Source organism: Apium graveolens, chromosome 8 (assembly GCF_009905375.1).
Source record: "Apium graveolens cultivar Ventura chromosome 8, ASM990537v1, whole genome shotgun sequence".
In the NCBI taxonomy this organism is placed as follows: Eukaryota; Viridiplantae; Streptophyta; class Magnoliopsida; order Apiales; family Apiaceae; genus Apium; species Apium graveolens.
This window is the reverse complement of record NC_133654.1, coordinates 39,271,799-39,295,545: the sequence shown is the minus strand read 5'-3', so window position 1 is coordinate 39,295,545 and position 23,747 is coordinate 39,271,799. Positions and strand designations below refer to the sequence as shown.

The window sequence follows — 23,747 nt, the reverse complement described above, 5'->3', positions numbered from 1 at the left end:
GTGGAGTGGAGGGGATGCACACAGAGTCACAGACCACAGCGCAATGCCTGGGAACAAGGATAATATCTATAAACAGTTCACACAGATTTAAAGATATGTACTGTACAGACTATGGGCCGAGAGTTTTCACCTTCCCCCACATACACATTAAACTCAGAACTCAAATTTTAGGAAAAAAAACACTCAGAAATTAGCTTGCAACTAAGCTAATAGCTTTACCACATACATATAGATCTACAAATAATATGTTGGAATATCTTAACACACGCCAAAATGGATCACAACTGATAATATAAGTTAAATAGTACATTGTATTTGGAAAGGTCACAAGTACCCTCCTCTAACGGCAAAATTCAAAGCTAGCTTCACAAAGCTAGAGTGTTTATATTGGAGATCATATTCTACTTGGACAAATTTGGGAGATACTAACTAAATTTCATTTGGTGAAATCTAATGTGATGAAAATGAAAGCTCTTTCGAACACTGAATATTATATATTTGCTACTTAAAACTAAACTAGATACAGAATTACACAATTGAGAAAAGGAAGAAAATAAATTATATGTTGATAGTGGCATCCCAAAGTCTAAGCATCCCATTACGACCGCCACTACAGATCCTTTTTCTCTCAAGGTCTGAAGCCACACATCTGACCATTGCAACAGTTCTCTGGGGTGTTCTGTAGAGTTGCCACCCACCCGGTTTTCCTCCTGAACTAGAAAGGCCGCCAAGTCTCTCTTGAGGACGATGGAAAAGGGACATTGAATTATCAGCTGCTCCTATTCCTAACCAGTGTTCTCCGGCATTAATAGATAATATAGATCCACTGTGGACTGTGACATTCTTCACGGACTTTAAACCTCCCTCCTCATTTTCCCAAAATCGAACAAGGCCATCGGTTGAACCTGTAATTATTCCTCTATCTGATGCAGAGTAATCTACGCATAGAATTGGACCTCCATGGCATGCTAAAACTGCATCACATGTTCCTTGTGAGATGGACCACAATCGGGCTGTCCAATCATCGCTACCAGTAATGAGAGTGTCTCCTACCATTCTGAGAGACCTAATCCATTTCGAGTGACCCAAAAGCTTGTGCATCTGCCTTCCAGCACGGATGTCCCAAATGTTTGCAACTGCATCTCTGCCTGCAGCAGCCATGATTCCCGTGGTATCATCGTATTCCATGCAAAGGACAGCACTTGTGCACCGACCCACAGTTGCTACACATGTGTCAGTCCTTACATCCCACATCTTCACGGTGCCATCATGCGCTGCAGTGAGAACACGCTCACCTGACAACATGCGCACACAGCTTACTGGTGCATCATGCCCTTTAAGCTCTTCGAGAAGCTGAGTTGTCTGCTTATCCCACACAAGAACAGAGTAATCATCCGATCCTGATACCACTTTTCCACGATCAGAATTTATAGACCTCACTGTCTTTGTATGGCCTTTCAATGTTGCCCTGAGTTCAGAACCACGGACACTGGGATCCCAAATTTTAACAGAACAATCTGTGCTTCCACTTATGAAGAAACCAGCATCTTCTCGGTCTCCTACCAAGTCCCAAACTTCTCTACTTGTTACGCAATGTAGAGCTGTTACTGCACCGCTGTGACCCCTGAGTGTACGAATGCTGGTTTGTATTTTCTTTTGTCCACCAGAAGATAAATCTGGTTTACGAGTTCCACCCTCATTGGCAGCTTAACAAAATAGATAATGATGCATCAGCACATAACAGTAAGCATACTAATTGAAGAGAGGTTTGTAAGTGCTGATTAGAAAAGTTGTACCTAAACTGCCACCATCAGAAGTCCATTTACGAACACGACTAAAGGAGTTTACTCGCTGTGATGGATCACGACTAAACATGCTTTGGACCCAGCTCCTTCCAATTCCAGAAGCTTCAGTAGGTTGTTGGCTGTCATCAGCGGAGTCTTGTAAATGCGGAGTGGGAAATCCGTAAGATGAAGCAGAATGGGACTTGATAGAATAAATGCCCCAGTAACCAATACAAATTTGCTGAATATGAGATAAATATCCCCGGAGTTTTATCTGATAGAGTAAAGGATAAACGGTATCAGTAGGTATCACATCTGACCAGACAGGACGTAATAATCAAATGAATTTATTCAAACATCTAATAAAAAAAAATTAACTTCTATATAAAATTTCAATGTGCTGGATTATTACAAGTGTGTTGTACAATAAGTTTTAGAGGAGCTCTTCTGCAGAGCAGAAAGGGATTTGCAGAAAGAGATAAGATAATATATATACCAACAAACTAAATGATAATTTAATAAAAAGATCATAAAAAAAGTAAAAATAATCAAAGGTCCACTACAAAACATCAGGTCTTTAATTATATTAGAATTTATTCTTGCCATGCAAGCATTAAAAAATTAACACCAGAAATCATCCTTAATACTTGTACTTGGTTAAAGCGGGGACCAGCTGTTGAACAAAACATAAGGAAAAATCCAGAGAGTTGAGATAATTATAGGATGTTATTATACCATAAAAGAAGACGAGACATTAGTAATTCTTCTTCATATGTACCAGATTTACAGGATTGGTAGTTCTGACAAATAGATTAAAGCTTTGGTATATAATAAAAAACAAAATTGTCATATATGTACATTTACATTAATTTTTTCCTTTTCTTCGTAGTTGAAGAACACCTTGGCCGTACTTGTCAGTTGTCCCATTCTCAGAGTAGTTTGCGTTGTTTAAAAAAAAATAAAATTGAAAGGACTACTGAATTGCCATAGACAACAACTTGAATATATGACAATTACAAGGTGAAGCATCCACAAAGGTTGAACCGCTAATTGAACTTACAATATGCTTGTACCCAATGTTATTCTTCCCGGCTATCGTTTCAATCATGTACCACGCATCATTATCAGGAAGTCCCAATCCAGCCTACATTACAATAGAACACAAAGAAATGTATAAACTGGAAAATAATGGGTACAGGAGAGAGAGGTATATCTCAACATACCATGTGTGTTGCCACTATGATTAGCTGCGTTGTCACGAGTGTTGCATAATTGGCTGATCTAAAAAAATGATACAAATTCAAACACAATGTTGTGCTTTTCCAATAAATATTAATGAAATTATATAACACATATGTTTATTTGCACTGGCATTGTCAGTAATGAAATCTTACCCTTGCCTATGAATAAAATTTTGAAGGGTTAACAGAAGAAAACAGAGATTTACTTTGTTCAAAAAAATCTCTTTATAAAAGGCATATAAAAACAATATAGAAAAGAACTCATCGATAGCCTACTCATGGGTTCGAATAACCCCCCCCCCCCCTCTTCCGGTACACTTAATAATCTTCTACTTTGAAGTTTGAACAATATGCAACCGAATATACATACATATGAATTCAGATAAATAGAGAACCTTACACTAAAGCTTAACCATTAATTTCCAAAATTAAATTATCAGGGATAATTGATATTTTTAATTTATGTAGCCCGCTAAATTAAATAAATATCTACAACTTTGACTATTTTTTTTGGGGACTTCATCCATCTTCTTAGGTGATTCGATTTTTCCGGCTAATCAAACAAATCTTCAGCCAAAAAGATTAGTGTACAAAATTAAAGAATTAGTGATCTACTAAAAAAATAATATAGAATGTTATGTTAAATTCAGGGTTCTACAAGCTGAACATAAACAAAGAGCAAAACACACTGTTCTGCGAGCCAAATATATACATAAAGAGATCAATGTGTTCAGTCTGCAGAACATGTGCTGAACAAATATTGTTAAACTTGCAGATATGCAGCACAATGTGCAGAATGAACGTTTAACAACTTGTTTTTGCTTATGGAACACCTCCATACAGTTTCAACAACCCCTCTGCCTTCGAGCTTATACATCACCAGACACTATGAAATCAAGGAGAAGTTGAATGGGTGTTACCCTTTTCACATGTGTGTAATTAGATATACCCACACCCAGACGATGGTATATGATTTGTGTATACATATATATAGCTATGAGTAAATATTGGTTAATTAAGGAAGACATGAACAAGTCCCTAAGTCGGTGTAAGTGAATTAAAATCTATTAACTAGAAATCAACGCCAGAGAGAGAGAGAGAGTAAATACTGGTTAATTAAGGAAAGACATGAACAGGTCCGTAAGTCGGTGTAAGTGTCGTCAATTAAAATCCTTTAACTAGAAATCAACGCCAGTTAACCACTAGCTCCAGTCCCAGTACCCCATAACTAAAGTTTATTAATGTTACAAATCCAAACCACTAGATTAAAATTTAAATATAATCCGCGGGTGTAAGATGGGTCTTCAGGTCTCTAATAATATGGTCTCTGTTAAACTTTAGCCTCTTTCATTGCTACATATATTGAGGAAATATTTATTACACTATTCAAAATAACCGGCATCGCATACATTGGTATGCAAGTGCCGGGTATACTTGGTATGCAAGTGGCCGGTATCCTTTCATATGCAAATATTATTGCCTCATATTAACGTGTTGATAAAACTTCAATTATACCAAACATCCTAAGCAAGAGCATCAACAGAAGGGAATTTTAAAGATATCATAATCATAAGCATAAACTTACTTGTTAGAGAAGCGCTCCATCAGATACTCAAAATATCCTTCCCAGAAACTGCAATAGATGAGACAGCAATTAACAATTTTCAACTGTATATTAAATGTCTAATCTATCCGATCAAGTCAATTATTTCAGGTATCCAAATATGCATTTGCAGCAGAAGTCCAAGGCATTACTGGCATCTAATTGGTCCTATTAAACTTTCGACTGATTCTTTGTACATTGCATACACACAGCCATTAGGATAGGTTTCAATAGGTTGTGATCAATTGTTTATCTCGTCAACTATAATCAAGTGAATCCTACTAAATTAAAGTCTTGTTTACAAAAGCCTCGATACAAGGATATTTAGAAAAAATATGTTGATAAATTTGGGGGGGGGGGGGCAATGTCTTATCTCAAAGATCGTTGCAATTCAATTTTAAGATATAGAACATTAAAACGGAAAGGAAAGGAAAGACATACTAACATAGATTTCAAAGAACATCAATTAGAGAATATCTATTATTTTATTAATTAACAAATAACCGATTGTAGTTGTCTTCACTTAACCCATGAAGGAATAATGGAAAGATAAATAACCCATACCGTAACTCTTCCCAGATGGTGAGAGAACGGAGATGTCTCTGAACAAAGTCTGAAACATTATTTGTGTCCTTTTTAAACATTTCAGCTGACACTTCCAGGGCATCCCTGACAGTCGCCATATCATTCCGCGAGGTAGCAAGACTGATTGCGGTTTTCAGCTGTAGTATTAACATAAAGATGCTACATTACATCAGATAAGAGTAAGGCGGAAAAATCCTGTAATGCCAGAAGCAAGAGGCAATTCTCTTTTATCTTTAAAGATTCTTTTAGTTCTTTTCCAAGACAACATAGAGTGACTTATACAGTCCACGCTTTAGCCATAATATATGTAAACTTTTATATTGCACTGCATTATGGAGTTGAGGAAAGGGGGGGTGATTCAGAACGGAAATGAAAATTAAAGAAACTTTTATATATTACACTGATGTAGCTTATAAATAATAAGCCCGAATGTCTTTGGCCTTTGGTCCACTAGATTATTTTAGAAGGTTTTCTATTTTATTTTTTGAATATATAACAATTTGATTGACCGAGACCTAAATAGTAAATCCATATCGATACATTTAAAACCGGCTCAGACTTTTTTTATAAAAAACCATATCCATTTGTAAGGGCTTAGATCAGATCTCCGCTCCCTTGACAGGTTTATTGATGGGTAGACTTGAATCTTGATTATTGAATTATTCTACTCTTTTATGGGTTGTGATCCATATTATTTTCTCCCTTCTGCGGTTAGGACACTCTAGGGGTAGTGATTCTTCTGCGGCTGGATCACCCTAGTTTTATCATTTTGTTATCATTAATCTTTGTTCGTATATACCCTGCATGGGGGGGGGGGTGCAAAATCTTACATCCAGCAATATAGACATACCAGTTCTTTGACTGCAATAAATTGTTCGTCGGTTAATTGACAGAGCCATCCCTGAGAATGCAAGCATAGTGAAGCTTAAGTACAAAATTCTTCAGTAAAATCGCTAAAACTATATGCATATATAGAATTACATACTGAATGAATGTGCTCCCTTATACATTCAACAAAGCCACTACCACCAATACCCTCTGCATCAGACTCAATTAGAGCTGCAAAGCAATCAAATATTTAGTCATATGACTTGCATTTTAAAACTAACATTCAAGATGGGCATGTGCATATGCAGGTATATGATATATGGATTGAACAAGAAGATATGTGGATTATCTTTGTAAGCTTACCAAGAATAGTACCATACTCAAAAGATGAAAGTGGATCATCAGTTGATCCTAACTTTAGAAGACGTAGCCATAGACCCTGTATCAAGTTGTAAACCAAGAATGTGAGAACTACAAAGAAAAATGACACTAAAAAATGATAGACGTATATTTCTTGCAAAATGTAATTAGGGCCATCCCATATAATGCTAGAGTTCTCTGTCCCATAGACACTTACACGTTGGACTCATCATATCCTTTCGATTTATTGATGCCTGATTAAGCACAATATATCTTTTGCATACTTTCATAGTAATTCTTATTCTGATGTACACAAGCACACACGCTCTTATATACTAGTCCTTCAACTAATGTACACTTTGATTACTTGAAATCATTAATGCAGTCACTACGGAATAAGGGAATAAGATAAGAGAAATAATCAAGAATGAACGAATGTGACATAAATTCCTATTTTGTGCTTGTTATATAAGTATAAAAGAAAGACTAATAAGGTACTTTGGTATAATAATAAAAGTTTCACTTTGATTCTTAAGGGAATGACTGGTCCTATTCTAGGCAATGTAAGAAGCCAAACAATGAAGAATTTCTAACCTGTAGCTTAACCTGTATGTCTAAAACCATACGCTCCCGTTCAGCCTGTAAAACATTGCATACATATAATAAGCAAACTGTTAAAAACTTAAATTGATCGAAAATAAGAACTTACAGCTCTCTCCCTTGGACTCAGACTTTCAGCTTTTGAGTCCTTGCTCGCAGAAAGGACAGATGGTGAACTGATAGTAGAAATAACAAAATAATAAGCAAAGCTTGACTCAAATCTATAACTAAATGAAGGACCTAAATTAATAAGTATTCTGCATACCTGGACATTAGCCTTCCAGAATCAAGAGCTCCACTTGCTACTGCTAGAATCTGCTTCCTCTTTTCTTCTTGCTCTTCAGTTCTATTATTTGAGGGAAACCTGTCATAACAATATTTTGCACCAGATCCTGATGGAAATATTATTATATCCGATTAGCACTATATTTATCTGAACCTGGCTCATATGTGCCCTCAATCTAACCAAAATCCGCTAATTAAAGTAACAACTAGTAAAAGGAATCTTCGGAAGTACCTGATATTCCTATACCAGAATCGGAGATGGTAATAATCTCAGGCTCTTCTGAATCTGAGGGAAGAATTGAAAAAGGATTTTGACCTCTTCCAATTGCATCTTGTAATTTGTCAAGAAGATTGTTATTATTTTCATCAGAACCAAGGCCTCTTTCCAAATAATCTAAGAAACCTTGAGATTCTAGAAATTGGGTTATCTGTGCAACATGATAGATACGTCAATAAAAGCGAAGTGTAAAAATTTTAGACTATTTTCTCATGATTCTAGAACTCTACGAGAAAGAATAAATTACAGGAGCACTTTGTCAAGGTTGTGCAAAATATCTAATTCAAAAGCAATTTCGAAATCATAATCTACAATCTAAGTCGAGTCGGGAATGGAGTGTCAGATACGACATATATCCGAGCGTCGGACTCGGCACCTCCGAAAATCTAGGACATGGGGACACCGTCCGAATTTTAGACACGGGTATGGGGACTCGGCATAATTAAATATTATATATATTTTTTATATTAATGAAATAAGTAATATGATATTTTTAATTAATTTATAAAGTTTAATATTATTACTTTTAATAAAATTCATAATTTTAAAGTAAGCAGTCGTTTGATATTGACAGTATGAAAGTTAATTCGTAAAACAACAATACTAAATTTTAAATTGTGCAGTAGTTCAGCTGGATTCAGCTATTTCATCTTAAATCTATTATTTACTATTCACTTTATAGATCCTAGCCTATAAAGGTGTGATGCACGGTTGTTTAAATAATTAATTTTTAATATATTTACTTTGATAATTTTATTATTAAAATTTGTTTATGCCTAAATCAGTATCTCAGAATTAATCATTCATTAAAATAGTTATTTAAAATTATTAGGCATGTGAAAAATAGATAAATATTTTTTTAAAAATAATTAAAGGCGTTGAATTATGTTTTAAAATAAATATGTTCATAACTTGACTCAACTAAATAGGTTCTCAAATATATAAACTAAGGTCATATGTTTAAAATATAATATTTAATTTTAAAATTACTTAGCTTATTGCGTTGTTAGTGAGAATCCATTTCAATAAAATAATATGTATATTATACGCATAGAAAAATATGTAATTAAATAAGTCCGTTATATCAACCAACTTAAAATAATTACAGTTAGCTTATTTTTTATTTCTATTTTATTTCGGGTTGAACATAAAATTTGTATGAATCTAGATAAGTAGTATTTTTTTTTTAACTCGACATCATTATATCGATCAACAAATTTTCTTTCAAATTTTAATTTTATTTTAGCTCGGTTCAATAATATAATTTTTTAACCGCGTCAGTAGCATTTATTATTTTTATAATCTGAAGCAGCAAATCCAACTAACTATGTTTAATTCTTTTTATTTTATTTTAACCTAAATCATCAATACTATAATTTTGTTTAAATCTAGATCAATAATGTATATTATTTTCTTTTAACTGGGGGTCATTATATCTATTAACGAATCATTTGATTTTAATTTTGTTTTCAACCGGTTCAATAGTATAATTTTTTTGGCCCCCCGGTGAATAGCATATATATATATTTTTTTGGCTCGAGACATTATATAGATTTATATTTATGTAATTATATTGTAAATATTACATTAATGGGAGATTTTATCTTAAATATAATTATACATTTAGAGTACGACCAAAACACGGGGGATAAGGCTAAACGATCGACAAAATTTCAATTCATCTTTAATATAACTAATTTTATTTTGTTTACCTTTATTTTAACCTGGATCAATAATACAATTTCATTTAAGCCCCTATAAATATGAAGTATGTATAGATTTTAATTTTATTTATATTTACCTAATACCTTTACATAATACAAATTTAAATATATATATATATATAAATTTAGAGTTACTAAGATACAAGGTGACCAGAGTACCATCAACAAAATTTTCAAAGTTTCCTCTTTAATATAATTGTATGGGGATAGATATAAATTCGTTATTTATAATAGTGAGGCCCGTAGTAATAAGTTTTAAATAATATTTTTTTTTAAATTATGTATTTTAAATAGGATAGGATTATAATATAGCAGGCCCCCGTGTATTTTTAATTAAATTAGGCTTGTAAAATAGTTAGACTCATAGTAATAAGTTTCAAAAATAATATCCATAAAAGAGATTTTTAAAATATTTAGGTCCTAAATGTATGTTAATATTTTATTTTGGAACATAATAATAAAAATTAAGTAATATATAGTATTTTATATTAGGAAGTTTGGACGTCAGGTGTTATTTTTTTTAACTTTATAAATTTTCGGTATTACGATGTTATCCAAAAGAGTAAGGGAGTTTGGAATTTGGATGTTAGTTGCATTGTAATTTGTACATAATGTCCAATTGCACGTGATGTGCACAATGTGATTTGCCAACTTACGTATTTGAATGTGTCCAAAAAAAATTACGTATCTGAATGACAAAAATTACGTATTTTGTGTTTGCAAAGTGTTTGATAAAAATTACGTATTTGAATATTTTGATAATAAAAAATAATGAAGTAAGGGTAATTAAGTAGTTTTAGCAAGTACAGACGACTACCAAACTTTTAATGTTTCGTCTATTATTAGATTGATTAATAGATAGATAATCAATATATATTAAAAATAATTGTCCATAATATTTTTTGAAAAAAAATTGTTTTAGTTGGAAAAAAATAAAAAAGGTAACGTGCTTTACTTAAAAAAAGGTATATTACTCTTAGCAACTCCTATATTCGAAGCAATATGTTGTCGAGAAAGAGTTGTTTTAGTTAGTGAAAATTAAAAAAAACAACAACATATTTTACTTAAGTTAATTTGGTTATATAATAATTAAATAAGTGCAATTGAGTAAAATATTAACATCTTCTAAGGAAGGGTAATTATGTAATTGATTGAAGGACCGTACCAACCAAACGTTTAATGTTTTGTCTATTATATAATAGTATATTTGTAGAGAAAGAGTCGTTTTAGTTAGTGAAAATAAAAAAAAAATGTATTTTACTTAAAAAGTTAATTGGTTATATATTAATGAAGTGCAATTGAGTAAAATATTGAAATTTCTTAAAGAATGGTAATTATGTAACTGAAGGAAGGATCGTACCAACCAAACTTTTAATATTTCATCTATTATATAATAGTATAGATACATAAACCTTTAAACATATAAAGTCGTTCTACTTTGCTGCAGCTTCTTGCATCTTCTTCCGTCTTCGATTCTTCATCATAGCCTCCTCTCTTTCGTTCCTTTCCACTATGTTCTTCCCCTTTTCATGTGCCATCACTAGAAGTATAGATATGAAGCATCATTTATTGCGGGACGAAGTTTGCAAGGACAAGGATGAAGGGTCGGATTTTCAAATAGCGGATCAGGGATGAAGGGTGGGTTTTTCAAATAGCGGATCCGGTATGTATTCCGGGTTGTGTCCCATGTCGGTTCGGTTCAGGGCGGCACGGGTATGGCCGCCGGAAGTGACGAGTCTAAACAACTCAGTCTACAATATTATATGGGTTATGAACAATTTGGATATACACAGTAGTCCACATAGTACACAAAACATCCGGTTTAGCCACGGATGTTTAGATTTTGTACGGTTCAAACTTTTGTATCACTGTATATGTAACTTCCGATAATTCCCTTGGCTGGACTTGAAACTAAGCCGAACTCCGGGATTTTGGAACAATTATCATAAGAAACTGAATCTAGACTCTTATACTAACTCTTTCACAACATATATACATCTATATATATACTTAGCATACATATACACAAACAAAATAAATTTCTTCAGAACTAATCTCTTCAAAACTATCATGAAACCCAACATCCCCAAATTCTTAAAACCCTGATGGCAAGAACAACCCCAAAACCACAGACCTTAAAACAGTTACAAAGCCACCCAGTTTTCACCAAAAAAATTACCGAAACTCCAACCTCTTATGACATTCACTTCTCGCAATTCATGGTCAGATGTTAAATCGCTGGTGTGATTGAACTCCTGGCTATGACACTCCAATAATGTGGTGCAGTGGGCCTTAATATACAGGTGGTGGTACTGGTGTGTTAAAATTAATTAGCAGTTGGGAGAGAATAGTGAACTGGAGGTGGTCGGGAATTTTAATCCATTGCTGGTGGATGGAATGGAATACTTCAGTTGGTGGTGAAGGTTTGTTACAGAGTTGGTGGTGAACTGGTGATGAATGGAGAAGGTTTGTCACAGAGTTGGTGATGAATAAATTGGTGGTGGATGGAAAGGAACACTTTAGGTGGTGGCGGAGAAGGTTTGACACACAGTGTTGGTAGTGATGAATAAATTGGTTTTATAAGTGGCGGTAGCACAACCGAAAAAATATACATTTAAATGTACAAAAATTGTGCTCATCCGGCCAAGGACAACTTAGGAAGAAATATGTACAAAAAAGTAGAACCATACAATATCCTAACTTCAGTGGCTAAACCGGACACTTTCTTGACTATGGGCTACTACGTATATTTGAGAAAACTTTTATGGCCAAATGAACCCTTATTATGTATTAGATTTAGGTTTGAACGTTATTATAAAATTCTAGCCCACGCCTGTGCCTTGTCAGTCGCAAATGACAACAACTATTGAAATTTTTATTAGTCAGGTTCAATTTGAAAATGATGAGTAGTTTCCGATGGTATTCTGCTCATCTACACCACTCCAAATAATTCCATGATCGTGTAGTATCTCTTAAAGACTCTACCAACGGATCTTATAAAAGCTCAGTCCGTAGACAACTCTATGAATATCAACTTCTGAAACAGACACGTGGAACATGGGTGCACTGATGTTTTTCCTAGGTAGAAACAATAGTAAACTTGAAAATTGGATATAGAGTTGATACATGGAGCCGGAAGGATCCCAACAATATCCAAGAGGAAGATCTGCGGGATCAAGCTAGGTCCAACAAGTGGCCAGCTTTTCGTGATCTAGGACAAACAAGCAGCCTCCATTAGAGGTTTTAACAAAAATACTACTTCATGAGGCTTGATTGTTTCTTGAAAATTAAGATGCTCAAACTTATAGCAAAAAAGTGCAGAGACCTTAGTGATTACTTAATACTGTTTAGTGTATAAAGCCTACCTATTTATTCGAACTGGATTGAATTGTTTCAACCAGATAACAAGTTTGGCATTAGCTTTATTTTTTAATATCTTCCATTCATATGTGGTTCTAGTTTTCATTGAGCCATTAAGACCTAACAGAATTTTCTTTACTGCATCACCAATTAAAAAAAAGTATTTAGTTTATGAAAATATCACCATTGGATCTGGGGGCTGGTTGGTTAACCGGGAGCGCTTCCTTAAGAAAGCCTGGTTGTTGAAGACCTGAGTTGCAGTATTTTCCTACCAATAGAGAATTTCAACGAATAAACTTTCAGTTGTTGCTGCATTAAGGATTTGTAACACCTTAAAAATAAAAGTAAAGAACACGTACAATGAAATTGCGGTAGCCCCCTAAGAGTGATGCAAAAAATTTTAAGAATATAAACCTGCATGACAGAAAATATCAATAACTAAAGGACAAGTGCATCATAATGTAAACACTCCCAAACAAAAACAGCTTTCTACGGTGTGCACGCTTGAAGATATTACATAATTAGTACTTGTGAAAGAATCAGTAAAACATTAATGTTTAAGCTGTTCTGATTCAGCGAAATTGTTATGACTATTTAGAATTTTGAGTAAAGAAGTTCCTAAAAGCATACCAATAGGCTGGTATCTCGTTTTCAGTGGATGAATAAACTGTATGATATGATATTGTCATTTTCAGAGCATATAAATAAGGCAAGGCAAAATAACAATATAATGACAATTGACAACCAGAAAGCTAAATTTTATACGATCAACACTAGTGAAGTTGTAAAGTATACGATGAACTAAAGGGCCACATAAAAGGTCATAACTATCAGATTACATCTTTTCAGCGAAAATGCACCCTTAGATATTGACGAGTTTGCATACAAATGCATTTTAAAATTAAAAAACAGTTTCAGTGTCTTCTTATACACCAAAGAATCATAAAAAACACATAACAGATAATTATTTGAGGCAACATAATACTGAACCTGAAAACTGGATAGGATAAAAAATGTTGAGGACATAAGATTTTTAGCTTTAAGAAGATAAAGTTCATAAATATGCAGAAACAGAAGCAAATGATTAGTTTTTTCTGTTGTCATTTCAATACGCGAATCTTTTATATCTAGAATCACTCGGAAATTATTTAGTGTTCAAGTATCACCTCAGCTGAAGGTCATGATCTTGTCCCCAGAGCCGGTTCCGAGCTTTAGAATTTTGCTCCAAAGAATTTTCTGGATGGGCTTTCATCAAATCTATCCCCACAACATTTGGACATAACAGTTTTAATATCTCGCCACGTAAAGAACTATATTCTGGCTCTGGTACAGGAGGAATATCTTCAGATGTAGTAATGCGATTGATATCAAGGTCAACAACCACTACCTACCTCAGCACAAGAAAAACGCCTCATTCAAATTAGATTCTAATATACATTTACCTTTAAAAAAGGAGGTACATGATACAAAGGGAGCACATTGGTTAAAGTAATATTAAACTACAAAGAAAATACAGCTACGGAAACTATGCACTTTAAGAAGATGCTTTTGCTTGTGGATCTGCATTTATTTTCATAATAGGCATGAAATGACAAATTAATAAAAAAAAGCAGCATATCCGTGTGTGTGTGTGTGTATATTATATATACAGTATATATAATTTATGTCCTCCATCCTATATGTTTTAGCTTGTTTCACTTTTTGCACTATTGACCAAACTTTGACCATAACATTTTGTAAAAACTATATTGTTAGAAAGCATATCTAATCTTTTAAGATGTATTTTTCAGAATTTTTAAATTATGAATAAACAATGTATACATTGTGGTCAAAGTTTGGTCAATTGACCAGAAAAAGTAAAAGAAGCCAAAAATTATGGACTCGGAGGGAGTATATATAATGATACAGTTTCGGTCGTCTGCTTTCAGCTTGATCATGTATTTTGATATCTGAGGCATCTAACGTAATAAACATGTTGGTTCTAGAAACCAACATGGATTGATTAGACAGAATACCCAGGCCTAAATAATTATAATAATGTCAATATTAGTTAAGGACGCTATGAAAATGAGAATTACAGCAGAACTTACCCCGTCCATTGACAAACCATAAGTATCAACACCAGAATGAAGTCCCATCATATAGGGTGTAGGAGCATCAATATAATCAACTCCACTGAAAAATAGTAACGGAATGTACACATGCTTCAGCACAACAAAAACAAACAGATCAGATGACTATTGACTGCAACATTCTACAAATAGCAATAGCACTAATGGAAATTCAACTATTCGCTCGTAATTTGATAAGGCAGCATCAGAAACAAAATAAACTACAGGAACTCTTTAAACATACCTGCCACCGAAATGGATAAATTAAGTGGCATATGGCTTCTGATGCAAGAGTTAAAAGAGAGTACCTGCAAGGACCAATTTGAGGGAACACTAAACTCTGTACATTCTTCAAAAAGCTTAAATCTATGGGGGGGGAAATCATTCAGCAGGATAGCACTCTAAAGGAACAAGATTAAATAACATTCTCTGTTAAAATGATATTGAAACAACCACCTAAATGACTGGCAACTAGATTATTAATTCTGTCCTTGAATATCACAGAACTAAACTCTATCAGACTAAGATTTTAATCAGAAATGAAAACGCTCGAACCTACTTATAGTGATAGTAGATAGAATGTTGTGCAACATAGTGGAAATGAAAGGAAAACAAGGCAGTAACTAGAGGAAACAGAGAGATAAATGAGATTGGAGGCAAATAGTCAAACTAATTTTCTTAATTGAATTTCTGATCATCTAATATACTACATGTTCTTACAATCTTATGCTAGAAAAAAAAAAGCGGAGGTGAGCCTAACTCACACAATGCCTTCCATTAAATTTTAAAAAGGTTCAAAGAAGCAGGAAAAAAAATACTCAAGTCTAGTTAATTTTCACAGCGGCTCCCGCCCCAATACTCTTCTCAAGTTTTCTCAAAATCCCTGACTTCAGAGAATATTAACAAATTATAAGAAGTCATGATTTTAAGAAATATGTTCATATATATAGTTATATATGTCTGTATATATGTGTTACTTACTCAATACACATCTGCAGTTTCTATGGGTTAACTATATCTTTGATGTTTTTTTGAATCAGAGTTTTTAAATCAGCAAAGCAATTTTTTTTAATTTGTTTTTGAAGTTCTTCAACGGAAAAAGAATGCAGATATAGTATGAAACTCAGAAAGTTCACGTCTCAGTTTTATAGGGAAATTGTTATGAGCATTCAAAATCATTTACAGCATGCTTATTTTATATTTGACTTGTTGCAAAATAGAGCTCCTCTGCATCTCTCTGGTCTCCTACTATAGGATCTCGTCAGTACTGTTCCAAATAAGCAATTCTTTATGTTCGCCTTTTAACATCCCCACCCCAAATATCTAGTGGTGTGGAACTCCTTGTCAAACTCTTCTTCTTGTCTGTTTCGGTTTTTTCATTTTATTTTAGCAACAACGTACTTAAAAAGACCAAGATAGCACGAGAATACTTGCAACTTAAAACAATCAATGCAAACACTACCAAAGTACCACGCAGAACATTAAAAGCAACAGAACCTCAAATCCACTACAACAATATTAAGGGGGCTTTTGGATTGTTGATGTGAATGGGAATGAAGGCTATGTAAATGGGCGTAAATGGGAAAAATTAGGAATTCCATGGGTATGTGGGGAATGATTTACCCGGTTGATGAGAATCAGGTTTTCATTCCAATCAATCAAATTGCTAATCCAAACACTAGCACGTGGAGATTAAGTTTCCAATTCCTGTTATCCGAGTTCATTTATTATGAACTGAACGCCCCCTAAGGTAATGGCGATTAAAAAGGTACACTGTGTAGCATCATGGTTCAACATATTGACTTAAAGATAAATGAAACAACAATAAACCCTAACAGAAATAAAAGAAAAAAACTAAACATGTAACAAGCATTTACATATCATTAAATATCAGAGATTAGGAAAATAAAATACTTGTTTGATCGAATTAATATCCTCCTTTCAATCAAAACAGCTGTAAATAGCATAATGAAATTGTCAACATCCAAGCATTGCAATAATGGCTGAAATGATATCTGCATTACAAAAAGGATATTCGGATTATATTAATATTAAATTGCAATATAGAAAAATCAAGAAAGTCAGTCGGTCTGCAACTTACATCAGCATGAGGTAACCCATCCGCAGGTGGAACCTCAACAGCAAGAAGGCTATTCTCAATAGCAAACAGAAGCCTCTCCTTTCCGGGGGTTGGCAGTGGTACATTTGATACCGTATGTGCTATAACATCCCATAACGGCTTGCTGCAATTGGTTTAATGCTGAACATTAAATGTCAACAATCAACATAGAAACTATACATTGTGTATAATTTATTTAATAACACTATTCTAGTACTATAGCTGAAATAGCTTATAGTTATTAAAACCATGATAACCTCCAAGGCAATTCAATTAAATCAGTTACTCCCTCCGTCCCGGTGAGTTGTTTACGTACACTGTTTGTACGTATTTCGAGGCTTCAATAAAGTATAGTTTCATAATGTTTTTTTTAAAAAAAAATTCTGAATAAAAGTTTAAACATGAAACTTTTTTTCAGAATTTTTTTTAAAAAAAAATATTATGGAAGTATACGTTAAACGAGCATTGAAAAGCGTGCCGAAAAGTAACGTAAACAATCCGGTGGGACTGAGGGGGTAATAAAGAGTCATCCTTAAATTTGAAGAAAAAGTTTGGATGTTGGTACGACACAATTAAGTGGCCATTTCTTTTAAAGAGAATGAATTAGTAATAAGTTACACATCAAGATTCCCACATTAAGATCGTTTAGTTGATTTTTTTACGCCGAACGAAACAGTTTGTACCGTAATTAAATCCAGAAACACCTAAACGGTTCACTTCAAAATATTAAGCTGACCCATTCAAAAATCATACTCATTAAGATTAAAAAAAAAAGTCCACGCTGTTTATTTCCTCATTTCAATGTTTATCATATTGGATGAAAATTATTATATTACCAAAGAATACATACCTACTACCACTTGGGGAAAAACAAAGTAAAAATAATTCCTCCAAAGCATCTCGAAGTACATTGAAACTAGGAGAGCGTGATACAAAACATATACATTTGTCAGCAAATGATTTTGCAGGAATCTGATAAGCTTCAACAATATCATCACAAACTGGATCTCGAAAAGCAATGCAACTAACATAAATCTTGGTTCCATCACCCTCTGAAATAACCATGAAATAACCAACATATCAAGATTTTATAAAAATGGGAGCACAAACTAAAGGAACTGATATAGAGATAAAGTGTAAAATACATTGGGAACACAAGAAGCTGCGACACGATGCTTAACTTACAAGACATTAGTTTAATAAACATTGAAATATTGCAGCAGTGTTTAAATTGTCCTTACAAGGGTCTTCATTGTGGCTTAGAAGACACATTATTTAATTAAACATTGGAATAGAGCAGCAGTGTTTAAGTCATCTCCGTAAGGGTCAACCCCCCCCCCCACCCTTCTTTTTCTGGGTAACAAGTATTTACTTTGAGAGAGGTGCTAGATGGCGTAAAAACAGTCCTTTGCAAGTAATTGTCACTAGGATTTAGTGGATCACGTTTCATTAACGAAAATGGAATTAAAACCGCGCCTCGGTTATCAGATATGTCTATTTGGAAAGTTCATATGTATCTTGTTGCCCTTTGAATTGTTACGTTCTATTCCTAAATTATATTCGAGTAAAATTATTATTTGGATTTTAGGAATTTGGCTCTGAATTAACACAAGGCAGTGCCTGTCAAAAATCATCATGAATTGCTCAATTTAATTAACCTCCTGTCTGACTATCACTACCTAACAGAATCTTTCACCTTGTTTATCACCGAGTCTTCAAAAAATTTCATTTTTCTTTGCCTTCTTTTAAAAAGTTTGAAATAAGAACAACTCAAGAGATCTGATCTTATTGGGGATCTTCCTCGAGACATTTACAACAAATTGCAATATTCATTCACAAACCCTTCTTTCTCTAACCCTAACTCTTTTTTTTCAAAACCTTCTCGTCAAACTCCCTCAACCTGTATTCACGTATCCACCTGTGACCATTTTTAATGAACATATGCATTGTAGTTAGTAACATTTGTAAGTGTTTTTAATTTTAGTTCGATGATTTTTTTTCATGTGCTCTTTCACACCACCTCTTCAAAATAGATTTTTAAAAATCAATTCCAGTTGCTCATATTTCTTGGCTACCTTCTTCTTAGTCCTAATCTAGTGTATCGGGATATTCAAGAGCTTACAATTCGCCACTCACAACTTTGATGGCAATGAAGCACATACTAACCTCAAGAGCTGATACTCCTTCGAGTCATATTTCACATTTACTTGAACATATTTTACAATAGAAAGTTGGGAGTCAATTTCAGAGGCAACAACCCATGTTTGAAAAAAATTATATATTCGATGATTGAGACATGAAATTAAATTCATTATCAGTAATAAAACAGAGTCTACCAAAAGCTAATCCATACCTGCGAGTATTTTTATCAAAGTGATAATTAGAAGCACCCAAGTGATCATAGGAGTGGTGAGTCGGTCACATTGGTATTTTCATTTTACAGCATATAGCACTTTCCTCAAAACACTTTTAATACCATCCTCAAATAACCATTGCAGGATTTCTCTTCAACCTAAATGGCATGCCTCACTTTTTTGATGTCCTAAAATAGAACCATATATAAGTCGATTATCATACCCAAATTCTATAGTGGTTTACAAAATATAGAAATGTTTGCATAGTCAGCTTTTGCAAATTGAGGATCACAAATATCGACACTTTTCGTTATTGAGATCACTAGTTTAGAATGCAACCGAGACAGGGGCTTGGGTGGAGACGGATGGGTCAATGGAGATGAGGACATCGGAGGAGACTGAAACTTCCGAAGAGATAGTGGCATCAGAGGCACAAATCTGAGGTGCTAGGTCAACAATGTAGGCTTCATACATAATTCCCTCATTTAAGGATAGTTTTCATTTTTCACATAAGCCTATAACATTCAAGCCCCTCAATATTCAAAAGCGGTCTTCCTCAAAATCAATGGCGATTCTTCGATTTTTGGTTTCCTAAGACAGTTAGTTTGTATTACCGATCTGGTATGTAGTATTATCTATTCAATCCTTCCCCGTAACCAACAGTTTTGATGATAAATGTTAACTTTTTTCTTTTTAGAATACATTTAAACCTCTATAAATAACATGATGGAAAATCGATTACATTTATAATTTTTTATTTTATTGATAACTGAATAAATAATATATTTGTTAACAGAAAATAGAATCATCACTAATTAGCATTATGCAAACATGATAGATATTGCACTTCTCTTAAAAAATTCTAGAGACTAGAAAGAATAATAATGTTATTAAATCACCCAGAGAAGTAGAATTTATTTACTTAGTAATGAGCAATGATGATGAAAATGATCCTGAGTAGTGCTATTAATTTATTAACAATCCCATTTTCACGCACTCGTCTTCCTTAGATGAAGGTATGAATGCTAACCCTTTCTTATCTAAATGGATAATTTACTTACAGTATGGTCAATGCTGCCATTAACCCTTCCTTTGGTTTTGATTTTTTTGTATGTCCAATAAATGGCCTTGCATACAATGCAGTCAAGCATAAACGAAAATGTTGGAAGTCAATAGTCATGTTAAAGAGTCCCGTATCCTCCAAAGTCACTCCTTTTCGATACATAGCTTGTTTACTAGAGGCATAAATTCGGTTTCATTGCTACCGCCACTTGGGTCCCCTCATCCCTCGGACATGAACAACAAGCTAGGGAAAAAAAGTTTAATATTTCTCATAAGTTTATAAATTCGGGCCCAACAAAATTTGAAAGCTTGTCTTCCTCAATACTTGTAGCGATACTTCATTTTTTGTTTCCTAGGAGGCTAGGACTAAAAGTTAGTTTGTATTATCAATCTAGTACATAGTAATATCTATTAGAGATACAATACTTCTCGTAACATACAGTTTTCATGATAAATATTTACATTTTTGAATACTGTTAAACCTCTATAAACTAACACCCTTGGGACTGCAATAAATATTCATTTATAATTCTTTATTTCACGGATGATGAAAATTAATTATTTATTGAACAAAAAAAAACTCGTTACTTTAAAGCATAAGATCATCACAAATTTGTGTCAAGGAAATGTGATGGATATTGAACTTCTCTTTATATAGTCTGGCGACTATAACGATATTAAATCACCAGAGAAGTAGAAATCATTTACTTGGTAATGAGCAATGATAATTATGATGAAAATGATCCTGAACTAGATGACAGTAGTGCTATTAATTTACTAGTGATCTCGTTCAGGATCTGTCTTCCTTTGAGGAAGGTACGAATATTACCCCTATCAGGTATCTAAATGGATAATTCACTCATGCATGGGCAGTCCTGCCATTGACCCTTCATTGGGTTTTGATTTCATATGTATGTCCAACTAATAGCGTGGCCTACAACGCAGGACAAGCATACACAAGAACGTTGAAAGTTATATTGAAGTGTTTCATATCCTCATAAATCACTCCTCGGAACATGGCTTGTTTATTCTCTGCATAATAAGAGCTCTGTACCATAGGTATAAATTCTTATTCATTGCTTTCATGGCAACCTCCAGTTAGGCCCCTTCGCCTCTTGGAAACATGACCAACAAACCGGGGGGGAAACATCTGCAAATAGAACACCTTCAGGAGTTATCTCCTTCCACTGAGATTTAGAGCAGACTTGCCTTGCCAATAGTGAGTATTTATAACAATAAGACATATAGTTGCACTTGAGCCTTACTATTATGAAAACTCAATTTGTTTCTGCAGTAGTTTGGTAAATTAAAGCGGCCACCAGAGTGGGAGCCTCTATAAGATCGAGTCGGAAAGGTAAAAGGAGGGTTTATGTTATAAATGGATCATAAGCGGAAATTTGTTGTAAAGTGTTCTTCTGAACAATCGCTATTGACCCTGACTAGAGAACATATCCAGCAGAAGTTTTAGAAAACGCACTATCCTAGCTCGATCTGCCACCAAATAGCTGTTTCAGCTCTGCGTGCATTGAAAGGTATATATTTATATACTTAAGTAGCACCTGTTGGTTCTAACTTAACCTCTTTCAGCAGGAACTAACTGCCTCTTGCACATCCTACTCCCCTTCCCCCATTCTCTCTGTACACAAGGCATACTCAATATTTGAGATATCAACGTCAAGTGACAACTTTCTGATATGTCCCGACAACGTCCGTATAAAACATGATTCAGTAACGCCGAATAATGTATTCTCCGCCCTAAAATATTTATACTTCAAACAAGAGATACAACGAAAAAAGAAACAACGAAAAAAGAAACAACACCTTGCACATTTATATTAACAAAATGGCTACTCTAGCATACCAGTTAAAACAATAGGATAACTCCGTGGAAACGTTGCCGGATCATTAGAATCATATCCTGATGCATAAAACTCCACACCAGCTGGTAAAACACACTGCAAATTTAGACACGCAAATTACAATCTAATTCCAACTATCATCTTCTCCACTCCCATGATAATTCACAACCATTTATCTTACCACAAACAAAAGCACAAATCCGACAAATCACTCAAAACGATAAATAATACTAAAACATCAATTGCAATAAAACCTAACCTCAGACTCAATTCACACATTGCAATTCATTATCCTAGGAACTAATTTAACTTAAACAACATAAATACATATCTAAAAGGAGAAAGAGGCCAACACTTATTCAGACAAACAATGCAACGAAATTCTAATTCCAACATCTCAATCAAATAGTAAAACCTAACTAGAGAACTCAAATCAAAAATCATCATCCACATCAATAAGTAACTAATTAAAAGTGAAAAACTATATCTATACACATTTAAACATCTAAAGAGTATCAACACTAATTCCGCTAAACAAAGCTACGAACAGATATTTCCAACATCTCAATCAAACAATAAACATATCAAAAACATCAACTCCAATAAAACCTAACTCAACACCTCAAATTACAAATCACAATCCATCATCCAGCAACCAATTCAACCTAAAACAACAAAACACATACATTGATATAGTCACGCTCTACCAGAACGTCTTAATCGTGAGCTCTCAAATTACACATTAAAGTTACACATTAATATTACACATCAAGCAACTAGTTCAACCTAAAACAACAACAATACGCACATTCACACATCCAAATAATAGCGCTTAAAAAAACAGTTTTAGCAAGAGCTACGTTACTCTAACTTATTTAAAAGTGACGAAAAATTAACTGTTCCCACTCGAGCGCGAGTGGAGGTGGTGTTGGAAGAAGCAACTTACAGTAGGAAGTTGCGGAGGCGGTGGAGGATAGAGAGTGTGATTAGGAGGAGGATACTGATCCAGGAGAGACGGCAAGTACATTACTAATGTACCGTGAAAGCCTTTTTCGCCTTCGAGAGTTCGAATCTCCGGTCCGATACCGCAAACCACGAAGTACTCGAATATTCCGGCCATTGCGATAATAATTCTCTTTGTTTCTCTCTCAAATTGGTAAATTAATCACCAATTGTGAGAGAGATTAGCTCAAATTTGAGTAATTTGTTGTTAATAGATCTAATCTTACAGTACAGTGCGAGAGAGAGAGATTTATATGTTCGTATATGGTAAGGATCGAGAGAGAGAGAGAGATTTATATTTTCGTATATGGTAAGGATCTAGAATGAAAATGTGTTGAAATGGTTTAGGGACATTGTTTTGGATCTGAAAGAGCCAATGAAAGTTCAAAGTAATTGTAAAAAAAACAGGTTAAATATCAAATTTGTTAAAAACATTATTTCCTTCTCTTTCGCAAACATTTTTAAATGTCTTCTCATTTTTTCCCCGCTCCGAACAACGACTTAATCTATAATAATATAAATAATTTTGATGTCAACTAATAAGGCGATTGCTTCTAACACAATAATGATTTTTAATAATATATTTCATTATA

The 23,747-nt window shown here is 33.9% G+C and overlaps 1 protein-coding gene across 3 annotated transcripts; it reads right to left on the bottom strand.

The window, feature by feature from the left end:
- Nucleotides 1–258: 258 nt before the first annotated feature.
- LOC141677767 (DENN domain and WD repeat-containing protein SCD1) lies at nucleotides 259–23,519 on the bottom strand. 3 transcript variants are annotated; one of them, XM_074483830.1, is made up of 23 exons: nucleotides 23,099–23,519; nucleotides 22,155–22,248; nucleotides 17,728–17,929; nucleotides 16,860–17,001; nucleotides 16,673–16,773; nucleotides 15,003–15,066; nucleotides 14,738–14,851; nucleotides 13,814–14,034; nucleotides 13,007–13,061; nucleotides 12,832–12,915; nucleotides 7,519–7,714; nucleotides 7,267–7,393; nucleotides 7,111–7,177; nucleotides 6,996–7,040; nucleotides 6,405–6,480; nucleotides 6,199–6,272; nucleotides 6,064–6,114; nucleotides 5,193–5,350; nucleotides 4,611–4,658; nucleotides 3,008–3,065; nucleotides 2,845–2,928; nucleotides 1,797–2,058; nucleotides 259–1,706 (listed from the first exon to the last, which is right to left on the bottom strand). In XM_074483830.1, the coding sequence occupies exons 1-23, from the start codon at nucleotides 23,270–23,272 to the stop codon at nucleotides 559–561; spliced, it is 3,645 nt and encodes a 1,214-aa protein (XP_074339931.1). In that variant the 5' UTR covers nucleotides 23,273–23,519; the 3' UTR covers nucleotides 259–558. The 3 variants fall into 3 exon arrangements, with proteins under 3 accessions (XP_074339931.1, XP_074339932.1, XP_074339933.1); XM_074483831.1 differs by lacking the exon at nucleotides 23,099–23,519 and adding an exon at nucleotides 19,231–19,419; XM_074483832.1 differs by lacking the exons at nucleotides 22,155–22,248; nucleotides 23,099–23,519 and having other exon boundaries at nucleotides 16,860–17,018; nucleotides 17,728–17,865.
- Nucleotides 23,520–23,747: the final 228 nt, after the last annotated feature.

Coding starts and splice junctions, on each gene's coding strand:
- LOC141677767 (XM_074483830.1), bottom strand. CDS start 23,272: ATGGCCGGAATATTCGAGTACTTCGTGGTTTGCGGTATCGGACCGGAG. Junction 7,041..7,110: donor TGAGTCCAAGGGAGAGAGCT/GTAAGTTCTTAT, acceptor AATGTTTTACAG/GCTGAACGGGAGCGTATGGT. Junction 6,115..6,198: donor TAAGGGAGCACATTCATTCA/GTATGTAATTCT, acceptor TTGCATTCTCAG/GGATGGCTCTGTCAATTAAC.